This window comes from Schistocerca gregaria, chromosome 2, assembly GCF_023897955.1.
Source record: "Schistocerca gregaria isolate iqSchGreg1 chromosome 2, iqSchGreg1.2, whole genome shotgun sequence".
NCBI lineage: Eukaryota > Metazoa > Arthropoda > Insecta > Orthoptera > Acrididae > Schistocerca > Schistocerca gregaria.
Genome location: NC_064921.1, coordinates 544,535,782 through 544,558,955, shown reverse-complemented (window position 1 = coordinate 544,558,955; position 23,174 = coordinate 544,535,782). Strand labels below are relative to the sequence as shown.

The following is a 23,174-nucleotide window of genomic DNA, read 5'->3' as shown; positions in this document are numbered from 1 at the left end:
GATACCATACCCTTTCCCAGTGTCCTCCTGTAGCTTTTATAATTCTCTGCTGTCACTTCCTGAGTAACTCTCATGAATATTGAACTTTTTTTCAGGGATTGTTTAGTTCTGAATTTTTTGTTTAACAAGAATAGTAATTTTTCACATGTATTAAGCTTTCTTTACTTCAGATATATAGTCATATATTTAGTTGTGTACCAACTGAAATTCCCTATAGAAAAAGTCATCAACAACAATAACACTGTGGGAAATAATGCTTGTGACCCACCCAGCAAGTAACGATAAATATTTGAATAAATACAATGAACTCATCAAAACTTACGTGTAATTCAAAATAAGAACAAAGGGTGCTTTCTGTAGCCGAGTGTATGCTGTTTTGAATCTTCCTAGCAGATTAAAACTGTGTTGCCAGACCTTTCTTCCAGGAGAGCTTCTGTGAAGTCTGGATAGTAGGAGATGAGGTACTGACAGATGGTGGTAGTGGTGGTTAGAGTTTAACGTCCCGTCGACAACAAGGTCATTAAATACGGAGCGCAAGCTCGGGTTAGGGAAGGATTGAGAAGGAAATTGGCCATGCCCTTTCAAAGGAACCATCCCGGCATTTGCCTGAAATGATTTAGGGAAATCACAGAAAACCTAAATCAGGATGGCTGGAGACGGGATTGAACCGTTGGCCTCCGGAACTGACAGAAGTGAAGCTGTGAAGGCAAGTTGTGATTTGTGCCCAGATAGCTCAGTTGATAAGACAATTGTCCGAGGAAAGCAATGTTTTGCGTTAAGAGACCTGATCCAGCACACAGCTAATCTGTCACAGGGAGAAAGGGGGAAGGGGCAAGATGATATCTGAGAGACTGGCTGGAGTAGGTGAAGATGCGGTGATAAAGTAAAAGACAAGACTCAGAATGAATGGTAATGAGGGATCAATTGTACACATATAGTTAAACTAATCATAAATGCATTCAGTTTTATTGCAAATTAGGAGGTACACACATTCAACCATATTAACTTTGCGCCAGTTACGAGAAAGCTGTGAACATAAACAATAAATTTGACAGAAATTACTATAGTAAAAGAAATGCGTATTCTGGTTCAGGAACACTGTAAACTGTGGTACTAACATCATAAACAATACTGTCTGACATTAGTAGCAGTGTGTGTGCGTGTAAAGAACATACACAAAAGAGAAATTTCTTAAATGCAAATGAATTTTTGCAGCATTAAAATGTACCCGTCACCTACACAACTGCAACAGATTAAAAATCAGTTCACATAGCTCATGATAACAGGAAGCACCAGTTGATTTTTTTTAAATTTTCTCTCAGTCAACAAATCGGTTCAACACACCACTTAATCAAGATGACATTTATGTTAAAAAATGATGTCCCACATGCCAAAACTGCTTCTAATCAGCAATACTTATCTGCAGCACAGAAAACCAATTGTACATTCATCATATGGTTCAAAACTAGAAGAAGTATTTTATATAGCAGTAACCAAAATTTTATGTTTTTCAACTGACATAACCATGTTTAACAATAAAACACTCACCACTTCATACCTTTCTGTACAAGTATGACATAAAAATAACATTTCAGCAGTGATCAGTTAAATGTAGATCTCGCATGGCTAAAAAGAACTCAGTGTAACAAGCACAAAGAATAGTTTGAATTAATGCGAGAAAATGTTACACTGTAATTATTTTATAAGTGAAACAACAATACTGCCATAATGAAAAAAATATATAAATAGCTAAAACACTTTATACAACTATGAGAAATAACAATTATGTAATAAACATAATGAGATATACTCCAAGCAAAAAGAAGTTGTACAGTATAAACTCACAAAAAGGTTATAACCATTCAGTCAAATTTTTAATAAACTACACTTAGCTGAATTAGGTAACATAGGCCACAGCAATTACAAGCAAGCATGTTATTCCAGTATTAAGCCGTTAAAAGTCTAAAGTAATCTCTTATTTGCTGTTACAATTAACATAAGACACCTTGCCTAAGAGCAGAAAATAAAATACCTGCTCATTTCAAATTAACTTATTGATATTCATCTGGAGTATTTGCATCCATTAATGTTGGGAAAAAAGCCTTAACCAAAGGAAACAGTAATGGCACCATTCTCTCTCCCAAGAGTGCATAAACAAACATAAAAATCTCTTCAGTTATGCAATGCACATTTGAAGCCACTGTCATTTATTAGAAAAAGACAAGTCGTTCATAAGCTCACGAACACATTGCAATCTATGATACTTATGAGGAAATGGGCACTTTCCATGCCAGCTGGTTCAACTCTCACATAAGAAAGCAAGCCACTGAGGCCATCAAGGACTACACTTAGTCTTAGGAATCATATATGTATTTTACACCTGTTCCTTCACTGTGTGGTGCAGTCACATGAGAAAGACATAAATATCTGGCTATTATGACAACTTCTGCATGTATTTGTTTTTAGTGTAACAGTTCTCTTCCACAAGGAGATCTTAACTTACAATGATATTCCTTGAAAATGCTTATGTGTTAACATTGAGGACTTAAAACATATTGAGTGATGGAAATTGGAAAAATATTGCAAGAATTTGTGAAAAGAAAAAATTTAAACACAAGCAATCCTTATACACTGTTATACATCTATATCAGGCAGCTAAAACACTTCCATACAGAAATTATGTCGTCAGCTCTGTATATTAATAAACTCCTAAGTTTTCCACTTGTGCTTTAAGTTAAAACAATAATTTTTTATTTCACTGCAAGCATTACAGCTCGTTAATTATGATAATGGTAAATCTGACCACTTGCAACAATTGTATAGAATTTAACACACAAAAATAGAGAAGCAGCATTAACTGCCATGTACTTAATGCTGGGTCAAGTATTTTGAGGTTTATCTGAAAGCATTAATGACATTGGTTCAGTAGATGCTGCAAAAATTCTTTCTATTTACTTCTGAGTAATCAAAGACCTACACCATGCCCTCTTCTGTGAGTTTATGGTGGTAAATGAAGGTACATTTGTAGGCCAGTTTCTTTTATTATATCAAATAGACAGAAATAATAACCACTATCATATTATTAAGTGTTCAGGGTGAGAGTTGTACATTATGATTTTCAGTCACAAGACTCCTGAAGTGAAGACCAGCAGTTTGTAGTGCCAAAAAAAGCTCACTGGTATTGTGATACAGCTTCTGTCCACATATGCACAGCTTCATAGAAGTTAAAATTTTTGATACATCAAGTTCATAAATACCGTTAAGTCTAAGCCCACAATGCATTTGGAAATGAAATACATAGTGCTGTGTGAAAGCTAAACTACTACTGCTACATCATTTGTTTTGAATGTTCTAGTCACACAGGATCATAGGGTAACTTTAGGGGAGGAGACTGTGACAATTTGGCACTCTGAGTAAGAGTGCAAGAGGTTTGTGGGTGGAATAACTGGCAACACTGTGTTGACAATAGGCAGGGATCTTGATACAAACCCTGGCCTGGCAGACAGTTTGAACTTGTCACATACATTTGTCAACTACAGCTGCAACATGAAATATAAGTATTTGCCATGCTGTTGTTGTTGCTTTTAATAAATTTATTTTACTGTTTTTATATATTAGATCAGTTTTAGTTGAAATTGTTTAGTAAATTTAGGGCATTAGTGTGTGTAAAAGTCTCACTGCTATATTAGTATAGTAATCAATTAACAGATTACAGAGAATAAGAGATATATAGAAGTATTTAGTAAGGGTTTTCTAGAATAGCGTCTGGATGTACTTCAGAACTGTTGCAGTTGAAATATTTTTGAGTTTTACATTCACTACAACAATTATTGTTGTGATTATTAAAAATTTCACTTAAAGAAACCATAGTTTCAGATATACACTTGTTCACAGTGCATGCCCAGTTTTCTCAATTGATATCACCACCACCTTCAAATAATGTGTAAAAATTATCACTGATACATTAACTTGAGCTGCTATATATGAATTTTGTGTTTATTCATCCACATATTGGCAGTGACAGTAACTAGTGACAGTACGATTAATGAGCACAAATAAAAGAAAGCTATTCTGGTCGTCAATACAGAAATAAAACAATTTTAGACCTATACTCTTGATTATTCCATATCCTAAGTAGATCCCAATAAATTTCACTTGCAGCAATGAATAAAACTTTATTGAAAATACAATTTGCTGAGATTTATTCACACAAGAAAAAGTTTCAAGCTTGTAATAAAAATTCAAAACATCATGTAATTATTATTTAAGTTCACAGTGTTTAATTATATCGCTGTCCAAAGGCGTCAATAGAGCACTGACATGCAAATGTCCATTACACCAACGTAAAGATGCGTGATCAATTTCGGATATGCAGTCTATCAATCACATTCTCAAAAATACAACTCAGTGAAAACTGGAGAAAAGTGGATTCCCCCTTTTTCACATCCACCAACCAAGGAAAATATGGTGTTACTCCTTTTCAAAAAATAAAACCATTGTCTTCAGTGATTATTATGCTGAAATTTTATGAATATGGTCAAGGCACGTACTTCAAGTAGTAGTACTGAATGGTTACACCTAAACCATTATTCTGATTTCATAAATGTCCATCTTTGGCCTCAAACAAAATTTCAATTACTTTCTGAAAAAGTAGTTTTGCAACAGGTAAGGCCTTGTATTTCCCATTAATTAATTGCAATCACCAAGCCTTTTTGTATCTGCAATACTCATTACACATCACCGTCAGTGATTCCATATTTAGGCTACTCAAAGAGTTACTGGATGGAGCAGTTCTGATCACAAAGGACGCCAATGTAAACATAAGCTACACTTAAGCACATTTTGTAAGTGATTCAAGCATTTTATATACACTGGAGAACTTATCCAGAATACAATGGAAAACAGTAAAAAATAATGAATTTCTTGTACATCAGTACAAAAATATTGGTTTTCAACATTCTTGTTTGACTTCTGCTTGTACATGGCACTCATAGGTTTTTGTTATCAGTGTTAGCAAAAGCAAGAAATGTGCCCATGATTCTACATTAATAAAAGAACATCACACAATTTTCAGAAACATTTTCCTTTGTTTCTTGGCTACATGTGGTCTTCTGGGACTCATGGGAGAATTGTAGGTATAATTTTCTCCCAAGCCTATCACCCAAGAGAATAAAATATCAGCTATGAAAGTATGCACTGTATGACCAGTTTTGTTTGTTGTTGAATATCAAACAATACATTATGTACATATAAAGCGTAACCAAAGTATTTACTTTTACAAATCAGTTTAAAACAAATACTAAATTTAACGGCCAAAACTAGTAATTAAAACATTTACAGGCAAATGAAGACTGAAAGCAGATTCAACTACAGACTGAGTAATATGAAAGGTGTTCAAATGGGTATTAATCTAACATAATTTGCTGTCATTAACAGGATATCAAGAAACAGTGTATTATTCTCTCATAAAACAAACACATACCTACAATACAAATATTGAAATTAAGTTTACACTGAAATCATTTTCTCAGTGGCTTAGCACTACTAAAAAATTACATCAAATTAAATGAAACTCTCAATATAAATAAACACAGTCCACAAACCGGTATTTCTTTTTGTCTGTAACTTGTATTTGTCCTTGGGATTAACTATATTGACTCCTTAAACAATGGAAAGTTCAGGTTGGAATACCAAACATCATGAAAAGTTTACAGTGCTGCTCACTGTAACAACAACCTGTTGAGTTGCAGACATGCACAATGAACATTCTGGCTAAGGCAGCCGGAGACAGCAGTTTAGGGTCTATTCTAAAGAAGGCTTTGGCCAAAAGCTAAATGTGTAACAGTCTTTTCGTTGGCCCTGTCTGCAACTTAAAATTGTATCTTTACAGTGAGTAGCAATTTACCCCTTTCATATATTGACCCCTCACACACTTTGCTTTGACATAGCAATACACTGAAAGTATTCATGCAATAGCTCCAGTGGAGGGTGTGGAACATATTTCAGTGTGAAATCAGAACCTAGTTTAGGGACAATCACCACAAGTGAGGTCTTAAAATGTGTGTTTTTACCTGCAGCACTGCACATAATGTTATTGGATTGTGCTCAGATTCAACATTTTAGAGAATAAATTTAAAAACTGTTATCAGTCATAAAGAAGAAATTGATGTATTTTCTTTTAAATTATCAATATTACTACAATTTTCCATTTGGTGAGATTTTTGGAAGCCATAAAGTGTCATTAACTGCCAATTTGGAAAATGTTGCACAAGTTTGTTACTTAAATGAGTTGTAAGTTAAGCTGATTCTGTCAGACCTGATCTTCTTTTAATGTATCAATATTTCAGTTTCGTATCATCAACTGTAATAATACTGATTACTTAAAATAAACCAGCTAATGAGAGAACTGCACAAAAGTGTCCATAATAAAAGTCATTTTACCATGGTGAATTGTATCATCTACCTTGCAGGCAGTATTTAACATTGTTGAATATTAAACCACACCAGTTGTAACAAGATTGCTTTGAAACAACATATATTGCACTTACAAGGATTCTGGTGTGGGCATTGTACATAAATCCTGTATCGTTCAACTAAAGTAACATCTGAAAATTGTGCAAACTAATGAGCATGATAAATTGTATACAAAAGATATTCCTAACAAGGTCTCTTCACAAGGTAAGTAACAATGCAGAGGAGACTGAGATGCAAGAGATTCTCTACACAATTTACAATGATGGGGCAACAAAAGACACTGATTTATCCCAGGAAATTAAAAAAAAAATTAACTTCTCTGAAAAGAAGAACTGCTACTCATTTACACGGCTGCCAGGATGATGCACTGGAATGGCTAGAAAAGGTATCACAGTGTACAATATAAGATGTATATACAAAGTCTCAGTAGAAGGAGGGAGAAGGAAATCATAAAAAAACAATCAGAACATAAAAGTGTGTGAAATCCAACACATGAAAATAATGAGAATTATCAAGAATTTCAGTAATTTAAATGAGTGTAGTAAAGTTGGTGGAGAACTGCATATTAAATCCTGTGTACAAAAGATACAATAAACTACTGCTTCAAATTGGGGATACAGGCAAGTTACCTGAAAACAAAAAAGAGCTTTAGTGATGGGTCACTAAAAAAACTGGATGTTAATAAAATCTATAGGGCAATATGAAGTATGTATACTGCATAGTGAGAAGTATGTATACTGCATAGTGATGTGTCCTTTGCATTTCTGTCACTTACATAACATAAAATATTCCACACACATTTAACTTTCCTTTAAAAAGTAAATTGTCACTATGTAAAAGTAATTAAAACATTACAACATAAGGTTCTCAAGTTACTAGCACATGCTAACACAACAAAACCTGCAATCTTTAAAACACAACCACCTGCCACTAGAGTAACCACGATGTCATTAAAGAGATAAAAATAAAATATTCACACGACAGACTGCCTTAAACATACAGCATTACAATCTGCTTTCACTGATACAGTACTTGAACTGGGCTTAGCCTCAATTTGATGACATGCGTACAACAAGCACTTTCACAATTTTACCATTTATCAGTCTATAACAGAAGTTATGTAGATGTCAATTAACACCTTATTCTGCCTCTCTTACACACACACACACACACACACACACACACACACACACACACACACACAAGCACTTACAATTAAGGCCGTCTGTTCACTTACAGTATCACTGATATCAACAACAAGTTTACATGATCGTTCAATGTATACTGTCCAGAAGGGAATTATATACAAAAGTACGCACACACACATACACGCGTAGACTAAAATTTATATTAATAACGTCCTAAATATTTGGACAGAGTACACCAGTACAAATACAATAGGTCTGGGAAAAATATACAAAATACTTTAATAAAACTGGCAGAAATTTACAAGATTCATGACAGTTTTTCAATGTCGTAATAGAAGGGCAGCATTTTAAAATTTAAGGAATGCAGAATGCAGCACGGTATGTATGTTTCTTGTGCCTAATCATGTAAAACAGCCAAGGAACATTTCTGGATTGTGTAAGTTAAGAATATTTCTGATTATTAGTTCAATGATTAAAAAGCTCACTTTCAGACAACTACAAAGGCCACTTCAGAGATAATGTATATTTAGGAATCACATGGTTTTTATGAATATTTAACAATCCATATAAAATTATGACAGAAATTAGAATGACAACATAAAGCTTATGAAAATAAAATAAAATTAATAATAATGCAAGTTTACATCTTCCACACAACTTACAATGTTCATATTACTTTCCTATAAGGAGAGTTATAGCCTGGAGGCTAGACGTATGTATAAAATCAGCTATGAATGGTACGGAGCAACGTAAGTAGCTGGGAATAGGCCTCTACGTGCTCCAATTTCTCCATGCCACCAATGCTGGTCTGTACGGTCCGTCACAGTTATTACATCACCTCTACGGAATTCCAGTTCTCCTGGTTCTTGTGGGGTGAAGTCATACAATGCTTGCACCAGGCACTGTAATGCAACATAACTTATGTAAAACATATGACAAAGCTGGAGGTAAGAAACTGTTATGGCAAACTACAGATCTACATTCAGTAACTACTAAAAACTAAATCTTTCATGAATTAAAACGTTTTAAATGCTGCAGTGCTTTATTACACATAGTTCTATTGCAGATAGTATGGATTATAGGTGGAGCTACAGTTTAACATGCACTTAAAACTAAGGTGAATTTAGGCAAGTTTCACACAAAGATCATTGCCGAAGAGGAAAAAAATAATTAGTGGCAGGAAAAATTCTTAGGACTGACTGACTTGAAATGCTAACATCTGGATTTGTAGTCTGGCACTCACTTAGCCACCAAGCTAGACAGATTATTAAAATCACTCAAAAGGCACTTAAGACAATCTGTTGTTGTCAATAACGTAACAGGATGCCCTATATTTTTAATTAAATGAGACAATACTACTGAACTTTTATGTAGATTGTTCTTTCAAGGCAGTACTATCAGCAAATCCTGGATGAAGTTGTCTTTGTGTTGACTCTAGAAGCCAACTATAAGTTGCAAATGATGACCTAGCAAGGCGGCAGAGGAATAGCTGAAAAGGATCAGGAGCATCTTTCACTCCTGTTAAAGTGGAAAATGCGACATTGCTACATAATACAGAATCCACACTAAACTGGTTAAGACATTTCTAAGGTCAAAAGGAAACAAGGGCATACTAGAGGTGACAGAGATGTTCTGAGTGAAGCCACATGCACAATTTTTGAGGATTTTTATATCCATACAAAGAAACAGCAACTTTTGACAAAAACAGAAGGCAGTTTCAGCTCTATTCACCTATTTTACGTAAAGAGAAGGCAACCTAATCATTATAGTAGGGGGAAGAACAGAAGCTAGATTTTGGAAAATATGGGTTTGGCAGTAGGAATGAGACCACAGAAGGCTCCTCGAGTTCTGAAATAAGGTTCAGGCAGTACCTGTAATAGTATGCAAATTGCTCAAAAATTACAAGAGAATGTATACTTGGAAAATGTCAGTCACTGGAATATACTTGTACAATTACATAATGATGAGAGACAGATTTCGAAATCAAAAGTTGGACTGGATGCAGTCTTTTTCTCTACTGTTCCACCTGTTTAGCTGCGAAGCACAATAGGCAATAAAATTAAGTTTCAGGAGCTGGATTAAAATACAGGCTGAAAGGATATCAATAACTAGATTCTCTGGAAAGCCTGCAACTACGTCATTCATGATTCAAATAATGAAAAACATAACAATTTTCTTATTTCTTTATGCTTATCACAAAGCATTTCGAGAATTTATTCTCATTTTCAAGTTGTTTTACATAAATATTTCTTGTGTTGTCTGCACGTGTGATTATATGCCTCTCTTGCATTGTAGTTGTCTTTATGAGGTTATACTGCAGTTGGAAAATCAGACAAATGAATCCTGGAATGATTTTATACACTGATGTGAGATGTAGTCTCACTGTTTTCGTACTCACAAGTATTGTGGCTCCTCCATTACACAGAATATCTCACAAGTGCAAATCATCACTTACGCTGTTCGTTTTTATAGTCAAAACATGCTACACAGATATTATGACAGTATGGTTTTATGGTTTCACAAAGGGTTTGCACATAGAGATGTTACATTTTCTGTGGATTCATTAGATACATGTAGTTGTAAATTATAAAATAGATTTCATCATTACTGACACTGGAATTATCAGTTATGTTTGTTGTAGATGTTGTGTAGAGTTTATGGAGTAATGTACATATTTAAGGAATTACTACAGTTATCATACATGGGAGAAACATTTGAAAAACATAGTGACAAACTAAATAGCATTTTTTTTTTCAAATTTTTCTGCCGCATCTGATAAATGTAGTAATTATGTAAATATATACACTACCCCAAAGACTCTACTCAACATCTAAGACAAAAATGGAAACAGTCAATAATGGTAAAAAAAAAATTATAAGTACAGTGTTATGTATCTAATGAATCCACAGAAAATGTAACAATTAGTCGACCATGATATTGTTGCACCTGGGAGAGAGGGCAATTTGCTAATGTGAGTTTCTATCACGATATTTCACAAGGACACGCTGAAACACTTGATAATGCATGCACGACTGTCTTGTTATCATTCACAGTACAGTATGTCTTCCTTAGGCACCACCACCGTACTTTTTTTACTGTTAAGTCACTGTGTGTTTCTGGTAACAGCCACAGGGGGGGGGGGGGGGGGGGGGCGAGTGCAACAGGATCATGGTGGGATAGTACTATCACAGTATCTCTATAGCAAGTTATAATTACAAAAACAAACAATGTAAGTGATGATTGTGTGTGAGTGAGTGTGTGTGTGTGTGTGTGTGTGTGTGTGTGTGTGTGTGTGTGTGAGAGAGAGAGAGAGAGAGAGAGAGAGAGAGAGAGAATGAATCTGTGTAATGGAAGAGACACAATACACAAAATAGAAAAATAAAAACACTACCTCTAACATCAGCATATACAAAACATTCCATCATTCATTCATCTGTTTCTCTGACTGCTATTAAACCTCAAAAAGGGAACTACAGTGGAAGACAGGCAGAAAATCACACATGCAAACACCGTAAGAAATATTTATGTAAACAAATGCAACTGAAAAAAATCACAAAATTTCCAAAACACCTAGTGCTAAGCATAAAAAAGTAACTAGTGCAGTTTTTCATCATTTAGGTGACTGTTAGTTCATTATACACCTTATTGAAACATATTATTGAATTATGTCAACAAAATCATGCCACAACATTTGCATGAAGTTCAACTCTTATGAATGCTACAATCTGTGTTGAGAATCCTTAATTGCAAATTACTGTTCAATATTCTTGTGACATGTGACAATGAAATTCACTTTACTACTTGGCTTTTTTTCGAATATTTCTGCTGATCCAGTGTTCATGGCAGTCCACATCTGCAGACTCCACTTGAAAGACTGCTGTGCTGGTGCATGTTCAAAAACAAGCAACCATAAAACTCATTGTTGAGCCTCAAGATGCTTAACTGTGTGTTGCTGCATATCACAGAGGTCGTATTTGTTCTCATATTGATCAAGATGCAGCAATGGTGATATTGCACACTTCAGTGGAGTACATATTCCTCTGAACACAGAATATAGATTGAGAGCAAATCAAAGAAAGATTAGGTAATGAGGAGCAGTTGAAATGAGATTAATGACTAACTTATCATCATCTGGGACACAGTAGACAATGAGAAGGAATTCCGCTACCTTAGAAGCAAAGTAGTGCATACCAAATGAAACAAGAACTATAGAAGCAACAGACTAGCCCAGGGTTACACAATTCAATGACAAAAAAAAAAATTATCACAAGCATAGTCCTTAATTTGAAAATAAACAAACTAACATATATTTTCCAAGAATGTATATCTGGAGTATGACATCATATGTAAGTAACACACGAGGGAAAACTGGAAAAGAAAACACAGCATTTGCTATGTCGTGTTCCAAAGGAAAACTTAAGAGGCTGGTAAAAGTCAAAGAATTTAAAAAAGGGCATGAAAGTAGTTGTAACATGACAGGTAAAATAAAATTGAGATAACCCAGGCAGCATCATACACAATAGGGTCTAAAGGCACAAAAAGGTGAAGGGGGAAGAAAGTAACCAGCAGTCGCCTGGGGGGTATCTGCTCAGCGGGAATCTCCTGCTGCACACACACACACACACACACACACACACACACACACACGCGCACACTGAAAGTGGGAGACTATTATAGTTTACTGTAAAATCTGCTTTCCCTCCGGAAATGCAACACTTTGGCAGTGACTGTCTCATCAACTGCAAGCATCTGAGGGAGTTAGGTAGGCAAGTGCACAGCGTGCCACATATCGCCCAACAGGGCACACTCAACATGCACTATCATCAGTAGACTACTACTGCAGCTGCTGTAAGGAGGATCCTTCCGACACAGAAGCAACTCATAGGTTACTCACCTGGCCAATGCATAGTCAGCACAACACAATGGCATCTTTCCAATATGCCTAGAAAGATGTATGCACACCTTAGTGGGCCCCTTAATTGCTGTTAACTCATTGTGGATCATACGAGCCTGCCTTTCCAATTCCCAGAGCCTCAAAATATTATGTTGAAGTTGTAACTGTAAGTCTGGGCCCGGTATTCTGACATCAAGTTGATCTCCTATAGTGGTATCTTTAGCTAAACAGTCAGCATGTTAATTTCCTGGAATGCGTATGTGGCTTGGTGTCCATATGAAAGTCACCTTCTATCCAGAACTGAAGAGGTTGACCAGTAGGTCCTGGATGTTAGTGACCATAAGATTTTTGTGACAGCACAGGAATATACCTTTTAAGCAACTCATGGAGTTGCTACAGATCAGAAGGTTTGTTTTGGTAAGGGATTTCATATACTGCACAGCCTGAGAGAGGCAACCTACTCTGCAGTGTATACATTGCAGCCATTTGGGAACGTGTGTGTCTTGTGTCCCTTTGCATGTGCAAAAGTGTAACCAACCCTGTTGCTGACTTTCAATCTATCTGTGTAGATGCATACTGAATTAAAATAATCGTAGAGGATCAAACAAAACAGATGTCAGAGATCCTTCTTGGAGCAACAAAAGAGGTCCATCCGTACCACAGGACTGGGTATTGACCACAGAGTGTGTTGAAGGGGAGCTCTAGGAATACAAGACTAAAGAAGCAATCAAATGTTGGTGATACAATGCAGATTCCAGATGAACCACGTGATCTTTGATGGACCGAAAAGCCCGAAAGCCACTTTGGAATTGTGGCACCAACGACAACGGTAGTTGGCCATTCGTTTGTATAGCTGACACAGCAGTTAGTTAAAATAAGTGAGTCCTTTCCCAGTTGCAGGACAAGAATAATAATACCTTCCCACTATTGAGAGGGAAATTCTTCTTCCTGCCAACTATGATTAAAAAGTCCGAGGATATGTTTCATGCTGTCAGTATGCCAAAGTGCTGTGTAGCTCCCATTCACTAAAAGGAGTGTTGTTTGATAGAAAGCCATGTGCAAGGAAGGATAGCGGGTGGCACCCAGTAAGATGTTTCAGGGTCAGGAAATGAGAGTGGTAATTACTGCAAACGGACACTTCCTCGAAGTGAGCTGCAAAACAGCTGGTAAGAACAAGGGATCAGTGCAGGTTTCACCATTGTCAAGGAATGCCAGGAAGTGCTGTGTGTGGTGGCTGGCCGCATAAGCGACAGAGTTGATGGGATGTGGGACCGCATGGCTGATACATATTGATTGCTCCCAACACCCTTGCTTTCGCCTGGAGTATCTTTAATGCTATTAAAATCCATGTAAGGATGGTGTTTGTCCTGTTGAAGCACTCTGCAGCGTTCCCTGATAGCTGAGGCTGTATCTTCAGACCACCATGGCACCGGCGGTCATCGGGATGAGCCAGAGGAGTAGGGGATCGCTGCTGCAGCACGAATAACAGTATCAATAGTAACTTGTAGCAGTTTGTCGATATCCGTTGCATGACTGGCTGCAAAAGTGACTGTAGAGGAGAAAGCCTGCCAGTCAGCTTTCCAAAGCAACGAACATGGAGCATGTTCCAGATGTCCGAGTGGAGAGAGAGAGAATGATAGGAAGATGCTTGCTGTCACAAAGATCGCAGAGGACACACCAGTGAATAAGGGGTGCAAACTGTAAGATCAACAGTCGAGTATGTTCCGTGAGCTGCATTGAAATGTGTTGCAGCTCCAGTGTTGAGTAGGTAGACATCCAATTCTGAAAGGTGGTGTTCTAGTACCCAGCCTCTGCAAGGCCTAGTGTCTCTGCTCCACAGAGGATTATGGGCATGTAAGCCCCCCAGAAAATCAAAGGGGGAAGGTAACTGCTCATGATAGAGGAAAGGTCCATCTGGGAGTATATAAACATTACATATTGTTAACTGAACTTACAGGTAGACATTAATGACCAAGGCCTCTAGTTCAGTGGTAAGAGGCACCTACTCCCTGAAAATATCAGATTGTATGAGGCGTATCCTACCAGAAGCTCTCTTGACATTAATGTGCTTGGTACAGAAAGGTTTGTAGTTTAGAGCAGGGAAATGCATTACCGTAAACCATGTTTCCTGAAGTGCTATGCCAAATACGGAGTAAGTAGTCAGTACATGAAGGAGTCTGGTCAGACAGCAATAGTAGATGTCACAGTTCCATTGCAGGAATATTGAGTCAGGTCTGAGAAAGTGTAAAAGAAAAGAATGGGTCTAATTACTTCATTACCAGGCCGCAGTACACCTGACTGCCTGTTACATAATCAAACAGCATAGGTTCAACCTTTGCAGGGGTAGGGACTGGAATATCCAAAGCCTCAGAAGCTAGTTTTATCTTTTTGCTTATCCTTCTTATCTTTGTGAGACTTCAATTTCTGTGAAGATTTCTCCATTTTATCTTCCGGGAGCATAGAGGAATATACTTTTCTTCAACCCATAGCCTGCAGCTGCTGGTCCTTGTCTTCAGAGGGGGCACCTTGATCGGTGTCCTCATCCCTGACGACCCTAGAGGATGACTAGGCATCTCTGGGTACACCGATGCTGTGGGAGCCACAGCTGATACAGGGGTACAGTGATCTGACATTCCTTCCCTCAACTCTGAGGCAGGCCCTGGAATATGACAAGGGTAAGGACGTGTCATGCGAGACCTTGTCATCACATGGGGTGTAAACTGTGACACAACAATCGCAAAATTTGAGATCATATAGTCAGATGAAGTATTTCAAACTTTTCCTCTGCATCTTGACAAGACAGGTAGTCAAGTGTTTTATACCATTAAATTTTCTTCTTTCTCGAACACTGAGCATTGAGGTGAACAATTAAACAGAGAACTGACCCGTGGAGATAACATCTTGGACCTACTGATAACAAACAGACCCGAACTTTTCGACTCTGTAAGTGCAGAACAGGGAATCAGTGACCATAAGGCTGTTGCAGCATCCCAGAATATGGAAGTTAATAGGAATATAAAAAAAGGGAGGAAGGTTTATCTGTTTAGCAAGAGTAATAGAAGGCAGATTTCAGACTACCTAACAGATCAAAACGAAAATTTCTGTTCCGACACTGACAATGTTGAGTGTTTATAGAAAAAGTTTAAGGCAATTGTAAAATGCATTTTAGACAAGTACGTGCCGAGTAAAACTACGAGGGACGGGAAAAACCCACCGTGGTTCAACAACAAAGTTAGGAAACTCCTGCGAAAGCAAAGAGAGCTTCAATCCAAGTTTAAATGCAGCCAAAACCTCTTAGGCAAACAGAACCTAAACGATGTCAAAGTTAGCGTAAGGAGAGCTATGCGTGAAGCGTTCAGTGAATTCGAAAGTAAAATTCTATGTACCGACTTGACAGAAAATCCTAGAAAGTTCTGGTCTTACGTTAAATCAGTAAGTGGCTTGAAACAGCATATTCAGACACTCCGGGATGATGATGGCATTGAAACAGAGGATGACACGCGTAAAGCTGAAATACTAAACACCTTTTTCCAAAGCTGTTTCACAGAGGAAGAGCACACTGCAGTTCCTTCTCTAAATCCTCGCACAAACGAAAAAATGGCTGACATCGAAATAAGTGTCCAAAGAATAGAAAAGCAACTGGAATCACTCAACAGAGGAAAGTCCACTGGACCTGACGGGATACCAATTCGATTCTACAGAGTACGCGAAAGAACTTGCCCCCCTTCCAACAGCCGTGTATCGCAAGTCTCTAGAGGAACGGAAGGTTCCAAATGATTGGAAAACAGCACAGGTAGTCCCAGTCTTCAAGAAGGGTCGTCGAGCAGATGCGCAAAACTATATACCTATATCTCTGACGTCGATCTGTTGTAGAATTTAAGAACACGTTTTTTGCTCGAGTGTCATGTCATTTTTGGAAACCCAGAATCTACTCTGTAGGAATCAACATGGATTCCAGAAACAGCGATCATGTGAGACCAGACTTGCTTTATTTGTTCATGAGACCCAGAAAATACTAGATACAGGCTCCCAGGTAGATGCTATTTTCCTTGACTTCCAGAAGGCGTTCGATACAGTTCCGCACTGTCGCCTGATAAACAAAGTAAGAGCCTACGGAATATCAGACCAGCTGTGTGGCTGGATTGAAGAGTTTTTAGCAAACAGAACACAGCATGTTGTTATCAATGGAGAGACGTCTACAGACGTTAAAGTAACCTCTGTCGTGCCACAGGGGAGTGTTATGGGACCTTTGCTTTTCACAATATATATGAATGACCTAGTAGATAGTGTCGGAAGTTCCATGCGGCTTTTCGCGGATGATGCTGTAGTATACAGAGAAGTTGCAGCATTAGAAAATTGTAGCGAAATGCAGGAAGATCTGCAGCGGATAGGCACTTGGTGCAGGGAATGGCAACTGACCCTTAAGATAGACAAATGTAATGTATTGCTAATACATAGAAAGAAGGATCCTTTATTGTATGATTATATGATAGCGGAACAAACATTGGTAGCAGTTACTTCTGTAAAATATCTGTGAGTATGCGTGCGGAACAATTTGAAGTGGAATGATCATATAAAATTAATAGTTGGTAAGGTGGGTACCAGGTTGAGATTCATTGGGAGAGTCCTTAGAAAATGTAGTCCATCAACAAAGGAGGTGGCTTACAAAACACTCGTTCGACCTATACTTGAGTATTGCTCATCAGTGTGGGATCCGTACCAGATCGGGTTGATGGAGGAGATGGAGAAGATCCAAAGAAGAGTGGCGCGTTTCGCCACAGGGTTATTTGGTAACCGTGATAGCGTTATGGAGATTTTTAGCAAACTCAAGTGACAGACTCTGCAAGAGAGGCGTTCTGCATCGCGGTGTAGCTTGCTCGCCAGATTTCGAGAGGGTGCGTTTCTGGATGAGGTATCGAATATATTGCTTCCACCTACTTATACCTCCCGAGGAGATCACGAATGTAAAATTAGAGAGATTCGAGCGTGCACGGAGGCTTTCAGGCAGTCGTTCCTCCCACGAACCATACACGACTGGAACAGAAAAGGGAGGTAATGACAGTGGCAGGTAAAGTGCCCTCCGCCACACACCGTTGGGTGGCTTGCGAAGTATAACTGTACATGTAGATGTAGATGTAGATGAACAGGGAGGATGTGGTTCCAGACAGTTGACACATTGTGGGGTTGGTCACAAGGGCTGCCCTCATGGGATGTCTGCCCACATGCCACACAGGTAGCCTCCTTAGAACAGCACGACATGTGTCCGAACCTCTGGCACCTTAAACATCTCATTGGAGGAGGAAAATAAGGCCTGACATCACACCTATAAACCATGTGCTTAACCCTGTAGCAGCAGCAGCAGGATGTTGTCGCTGAATGGCAGGATAAAAGATCCAGTGCCTACTGCCTTTGGATCTCTTCTGGATGCGGCAAACAAAATGGATTCCATGCCACACCAGATTAGTATGCAGCTTTTTATCAGTTTAAGGCATTAGGTCCCGATGGAAGATAAAAACCTTGAATTCTATTGAGCTTGTTATGAGAAGAGATGGTGACTGGTACATCTCCTATCTTTACACAGGCCTGAAGTGTCTGTGATTGGTTGGCATGCGATGTTTTTACCAGCAAAGATCCATTTCTCATCTTTTCTACTGCCGCTATCTCCCAAAACTGGTCTTAAATATTTTCAACAAAAAACAGTGGCTTCGTTGTAGCGAAAGATCCACCATCAGTCAGGGAACAAAGCATGAATTTGGCAAACTGTCCACTTCCATTTCTCCTATGTGGCTCTTGTCTTGAGGCATGGTCAAAGACAGAAATGCCACTGGGTTGTAAATCCCTGCATTAAAGTCTCTGTTCCTGACTGCTGAGACGGCCGTGTTGGCATGGCCACCATTAAGTTTGATCCATTTCATTGTGGATCATTCGTCCTGATGCCACTCGCTCCAATCAGAGGCTGTCCCCACAGGCGCCATCCCATCAAGTCAAAGGCCACCTGGCGAGGTAGCCCTTGCCCAGAGTCCCAGTACCCCAAATTTGATAGGCACCTTACTTGGTTGACAGGGAGGTTACAGCTCAGTGCAATCTCGGCATTGTAGGGGCTACCATCATGACGGTACATGACAACTCTATGATGACACACTAGCTACTGCACTGGTTTTGGGTGCAGAGGTAGATCCACTTGATTGGTAGGTGCAAAAAAGAACATCGCACAGTAAGGCGTCCTTCCCCAAATGGCCCACACTTCTGTAAAATTTGGAATGTGGACATCAAACCTAACATGGAGACCAGAATTTAAAAAGCCAAAAAAGGTGAGGGGGAAAAAGCAATAAAAAAGTGAAAAGAGCCAAAACCTCTTCAAGTCCAAAGTATGGTTAAAATAGCGAGGTAAAAATTAGCCAAATAAAAAGACTCCTGTTAATTGCTCCCTTACAACAGGCAAGGAAGAGCCATGGGTCTATTCCCGCTCCTGACACTGCACTGAGGTTAAAGGGGCTGGTCTATAAGGAAATAGGTGGAGCACTGCAGAATTGGTGAGCAAAGGAATATGTGGAAAAATGGTAAGGGGAGGATGATAGACATCAGGGAATGACCTCCACAGTACAAAAGGGAGCTGTAGAAATAAAAATTTTTATGTTAAGACAAAGATTGGATTGACAACAAATGACCGAGTATTTAGGATGTAACCAATACTTGTTTGTTTGGTTTTAGTGCACAAAAACAATTAAGGTCTTATGTGCCCATGTCGCAAGCATAGAACACGAAGAGAAAAAAAGGAGTTAAAAATGACTGCACATTAAGCCCAACTGACAGAAGGAAAGACATCTAAAATCAGGAATGTAGAGAAAGGTCTATAACCCCCCCCCCCCCCCCCCCACACACACACACACACACACACACACTGCATGTCCCGAACTGAAGATTAAATGTCCTTCACCATAAAAAGTAAAACACGGATGAAAGCCCACGCATCGTTCGCTAAAATGGCTAGTAACTCAGATGGCAAACATAAATGAAAACGTAAGTCGTTAAAAAAAGGCATTCTCTCGGGAAATGGCGAACTGTCAGAAGTTGAGAGCAATGAGCACATAGTGGTGGCGGAGCACTACTTAAAAAGTGGCGATGGCTAAAAAGACTCAACCTAGCAAAAATGATCTCCTTGCAGCAAAAGGGCCAAGAGGAAATCATCCAAGCTGATGGCTTAATTCCCTGGAGCTTGTTCCCATCAAGGGAGGACCAATGGTGATGCCAAAGTGACACCACCTGCTAACAGACGGCAAAACAGAGCTCATCGGGGGAGTGGAAGAACTAGTGGGCTGAGGTATGAGGACTGCAGCCTTGGGAGCAGCATCAGCAGCCTCATTTCCCGCCAGAAGGACGTGACCAGGAACCCACATAAATATCACAGTGGCTCCATCAAGAGTGGGCAAGTGACAGCTTTCCTGTACCCATTGCTCTATGGGGCTAAAGGCGTACAGCACACAAACTCTGAAGGGAACTGAGAGGTAGTTTGGCTGATTTGGCATACAGACTCTCAACCAGGCTAGTGTAAAAGGTGCCAGTAGCTAAACAGATACCATGATGGTGGATAATACTGAGACAGCATAAGAGGGACAGGCGTGCAGATGCATAAACGAAACACCCATAGTCTAGTTTCTAACTGACAAGGGACTGACACAAATGGAGGAGGGTGGTCTGATCCACTCCCCACGAAGTACCGCTGAGGACACATAGGACATTGAGGGACTGCGTACAGCGGGCAGCCAGGAAAGACATATGGGACCAAGAAAGTTATCTATCTAGCACGAGTCCCAGGAATTTTGTAGTTTCAACAAACAGAAGAGCAACAAACCCAATATGTAAAGACGGTGGAAGAAACCAATTGCACCGCCACATGGGGGAGATGCTGAGTTGATAGGCACAACAAAAAGACTGTCACAAATAATTTTTCAGCCAACAAGATCAAAAATAGAAAACACACACACACACACACACACACACACACACACACAAACAAGTGTGAGAGTGCGCGCAAATGCAACTCATACACACATGGCTGCAGTCTCTGGCAGCTGAAGCCACCCTTCACCTGCCAGAGGCTGCAATCATGTCTGTGAGCTGTGTTTGCAGATGTGCGTATGTCTGTCATCTATTTTCGACAAAGACCTTGTTGACCAAAAGCTTATTTGTGACAGTCTTTTTGTTGTCCTATCTGCAACTCAGCATCTCCACTAGATGGTGAGCAGCAACATTCCTTTTCGTAATATTGTTACATTCCATCCTGGACCTTCCACTGTTTGACAAATGCTCCACCAGAAATTCATACAAATGGTTTTGTCAGTGGAAAATCGAAGGCCACTGTCGATGCTCCATGATTATAGATGATCCAGACATCGCTGAAGATGCCACTCAAGGACACAAGTCTGTAGAGAACTGCTATAATTTGCAAAACTGTCAACGAAAAGGGAGCCGGAGATGCCCAGCGCGAGACAGGCCATAAAAGGGTTAACGGTCATAGCAAAGGGGATGACGTTCAGGATAGAACTTTGAGGCACACCTTTTCCCTGGATAAAGGTGTCCAACAAGGCAGAACTAACACATACCTTGAAAACTCGGTCTTTTAAAAATTCCTGAAGGAAATGCGGCATGTGGCCATGGAAGCCTCACATGTAGAGAGTACAGGGATACCAGTCCTCCAGCAGGTGTTGTAGGCTTTCTCCAAATCGAAAAATACTGCCACAATCTGGTATTTCCACAGAAAACCATTCATGAGATGGGTTGACAAAGTGATGAGATGATCAACCGCAGAAAGGCGTGCTCAAAATCCACATTGTCCACTGGTTAGTAAGTTGTGAGACTCGAGCCACCATATCAGCCTGGCATGAATCATACGTTCAATCAGCTGGTGAGAGAAATGAGACGATAAGCAGATGGAAGGTGTTTGTCCTTTCCAGGCTTAGGAATGGGTATAACAATGGCTTCACACCAGCATCTGGGAAACATGCCCTCTACCCAGATGAGACTATACATATGTAGGAGAAATACTTTGCCCAAGAAAGGTTATGCAACGGCTGAATGGGAACCCTATCTGGCCCAGGGGTGGAGGATCGGGATGAAGTGAGATCATGATCTCGCTCCCTCATAGTAAAGGCGGCATTGTTGCACCCATGATTTTGAGAAGAGAAGGGTATCACCCAAGCTGCCACCACTTGTTTCTGATGGAGAAAGGCCGGATGACAGTGGGTGGAGCTAGAAATCTCCACAAAATAGTGGCCCAATGTGTTGGAGAGAGCAGTAGGGTCCACTATGACATCATCTGCTACTACCAGGCCAGAAATTGGGGAATGGATCTTGGTCCCAGCCAGCCACTGGAGGTTGGCCCACATGACAGAAGACAGTGTGGAACTGTTAAAAGAACTAATAAAAGAAACCCAGCTAGCTTTTCTACTAGCCTGAAGACTGTGACGACACTGTGCATGCAACTATTTGTAATAAATCCAGTTGGCCATCGAAGATGATGGTTAAAAACACGGAGAACACGACTTCGCACGTGAATTGCACCGTGACACATCTAAGTCCACCTAGGAACCAGGACAAGATGTGGCAAAGAGGAAGTGTGAGGAATGGAATATTCTGTGGTGGTAAGGATAACATTTGTAAGATATTCTACCTGCTCACTGCAACCAGGGAAATGCGGTTTGTCGAAGGTCGCCAGAGAGGAGTAAAGCCTCCTGTTGGCCTTAGAAAGCTGCCATTTGAGTGTGCACAGAGGTGGGGTAGGAGTCAGCAATCAGGTAGCACACTGGAAATGGTCACTCGAGTTCATGTCAGAGAGAACAGACCACTCAAAATGATGGATAAGCTGGGCAGTGCAGAAGGAGAGATCCAAATGGGAATAGGCGTGAGGAGTCTGATAGGAACATGTGTGCTCCTTGTTAAGGCAGATGACATTGAGGTGATTGAGGTCAGTCAACAGGGCACCTCTCCAAGAGGTTGTGTGCAAGCCACAAAGGGGACGGTGCATATTAAAGCCACCGAACAGCAGAGAGCTTAATAAGCTGGAGGAAGTGCCCTGGTGATACTGAATGACAGAGGGATATAGGCGGCACAAAGGGAAAAGCTCAAGTGAGTAAGGAAAATATGCATTACAACAGCTTGAAGCCGGGTAGTCAGGGAGATGGATTGACTATGAACATCATCCCGGATGAGTAACATGATTCCCCCATGAGATGGGTGCCGTCCTCGAGGGAAGGTCGAAGCGGACTGGGAAGAAAAGTGAGAGCTCAAAGCAGTTGTGACGATGCAATTTTGTGTGATTGAAGGTCATGAACATCCCGTTGGAGGAGAGTCACAATGTGGAAAGGGGCGCAGGGAAAAATATGAAAGGACGTCACCTCGACGGCTGCCGAGTGCCATCCTTTGAAGACTTACTGCTGCAGAGTGCAGAGACTGGAAGATCCTGCTCCATCAGATCTGCAGAGGCGTCGGCATTCTTCCTCTGTCGATCTGCAGAATCCAGGACAGAAAAACTGTTGGTGGTGCACACTGCCTACACCATCGAAGAGGATCTCCAAGTCGGCGAAGGAGAAGACCATTTGACTTCTTGGATGCTTTCCAGTTGGTAGACAAAGACTCAGATGTTCGTTGGCTGGAGGGAT

General features: G+C 39.8%; 1 protein-coding gene across 1 annotated transcript in view; it reads right to left on the bottom strand.

Moving 5' to 3' along the window:
* Positions 1 to 938: 938 nt before the first annotated feature.
* Positions 939 to 23,174, bottom strand: part of LOC126331676 (growth factor receptor-bound protein 2) — a 47,371-nt gene continuing 25,135 nt past the window's right edge. Inside the window, exon 5 of the mRNA XM_049996512.1 lies at positions 939 to 8,524. Coding sequence (XP_049852469.1) covers positions 8,351 to 8,524 — 174 coding nt within the window. The 3' untranslated portion in view covers positions 939 to 8,350. The remainder of the gene's footprint in view (positions 8,525 to 23,174) is intronic.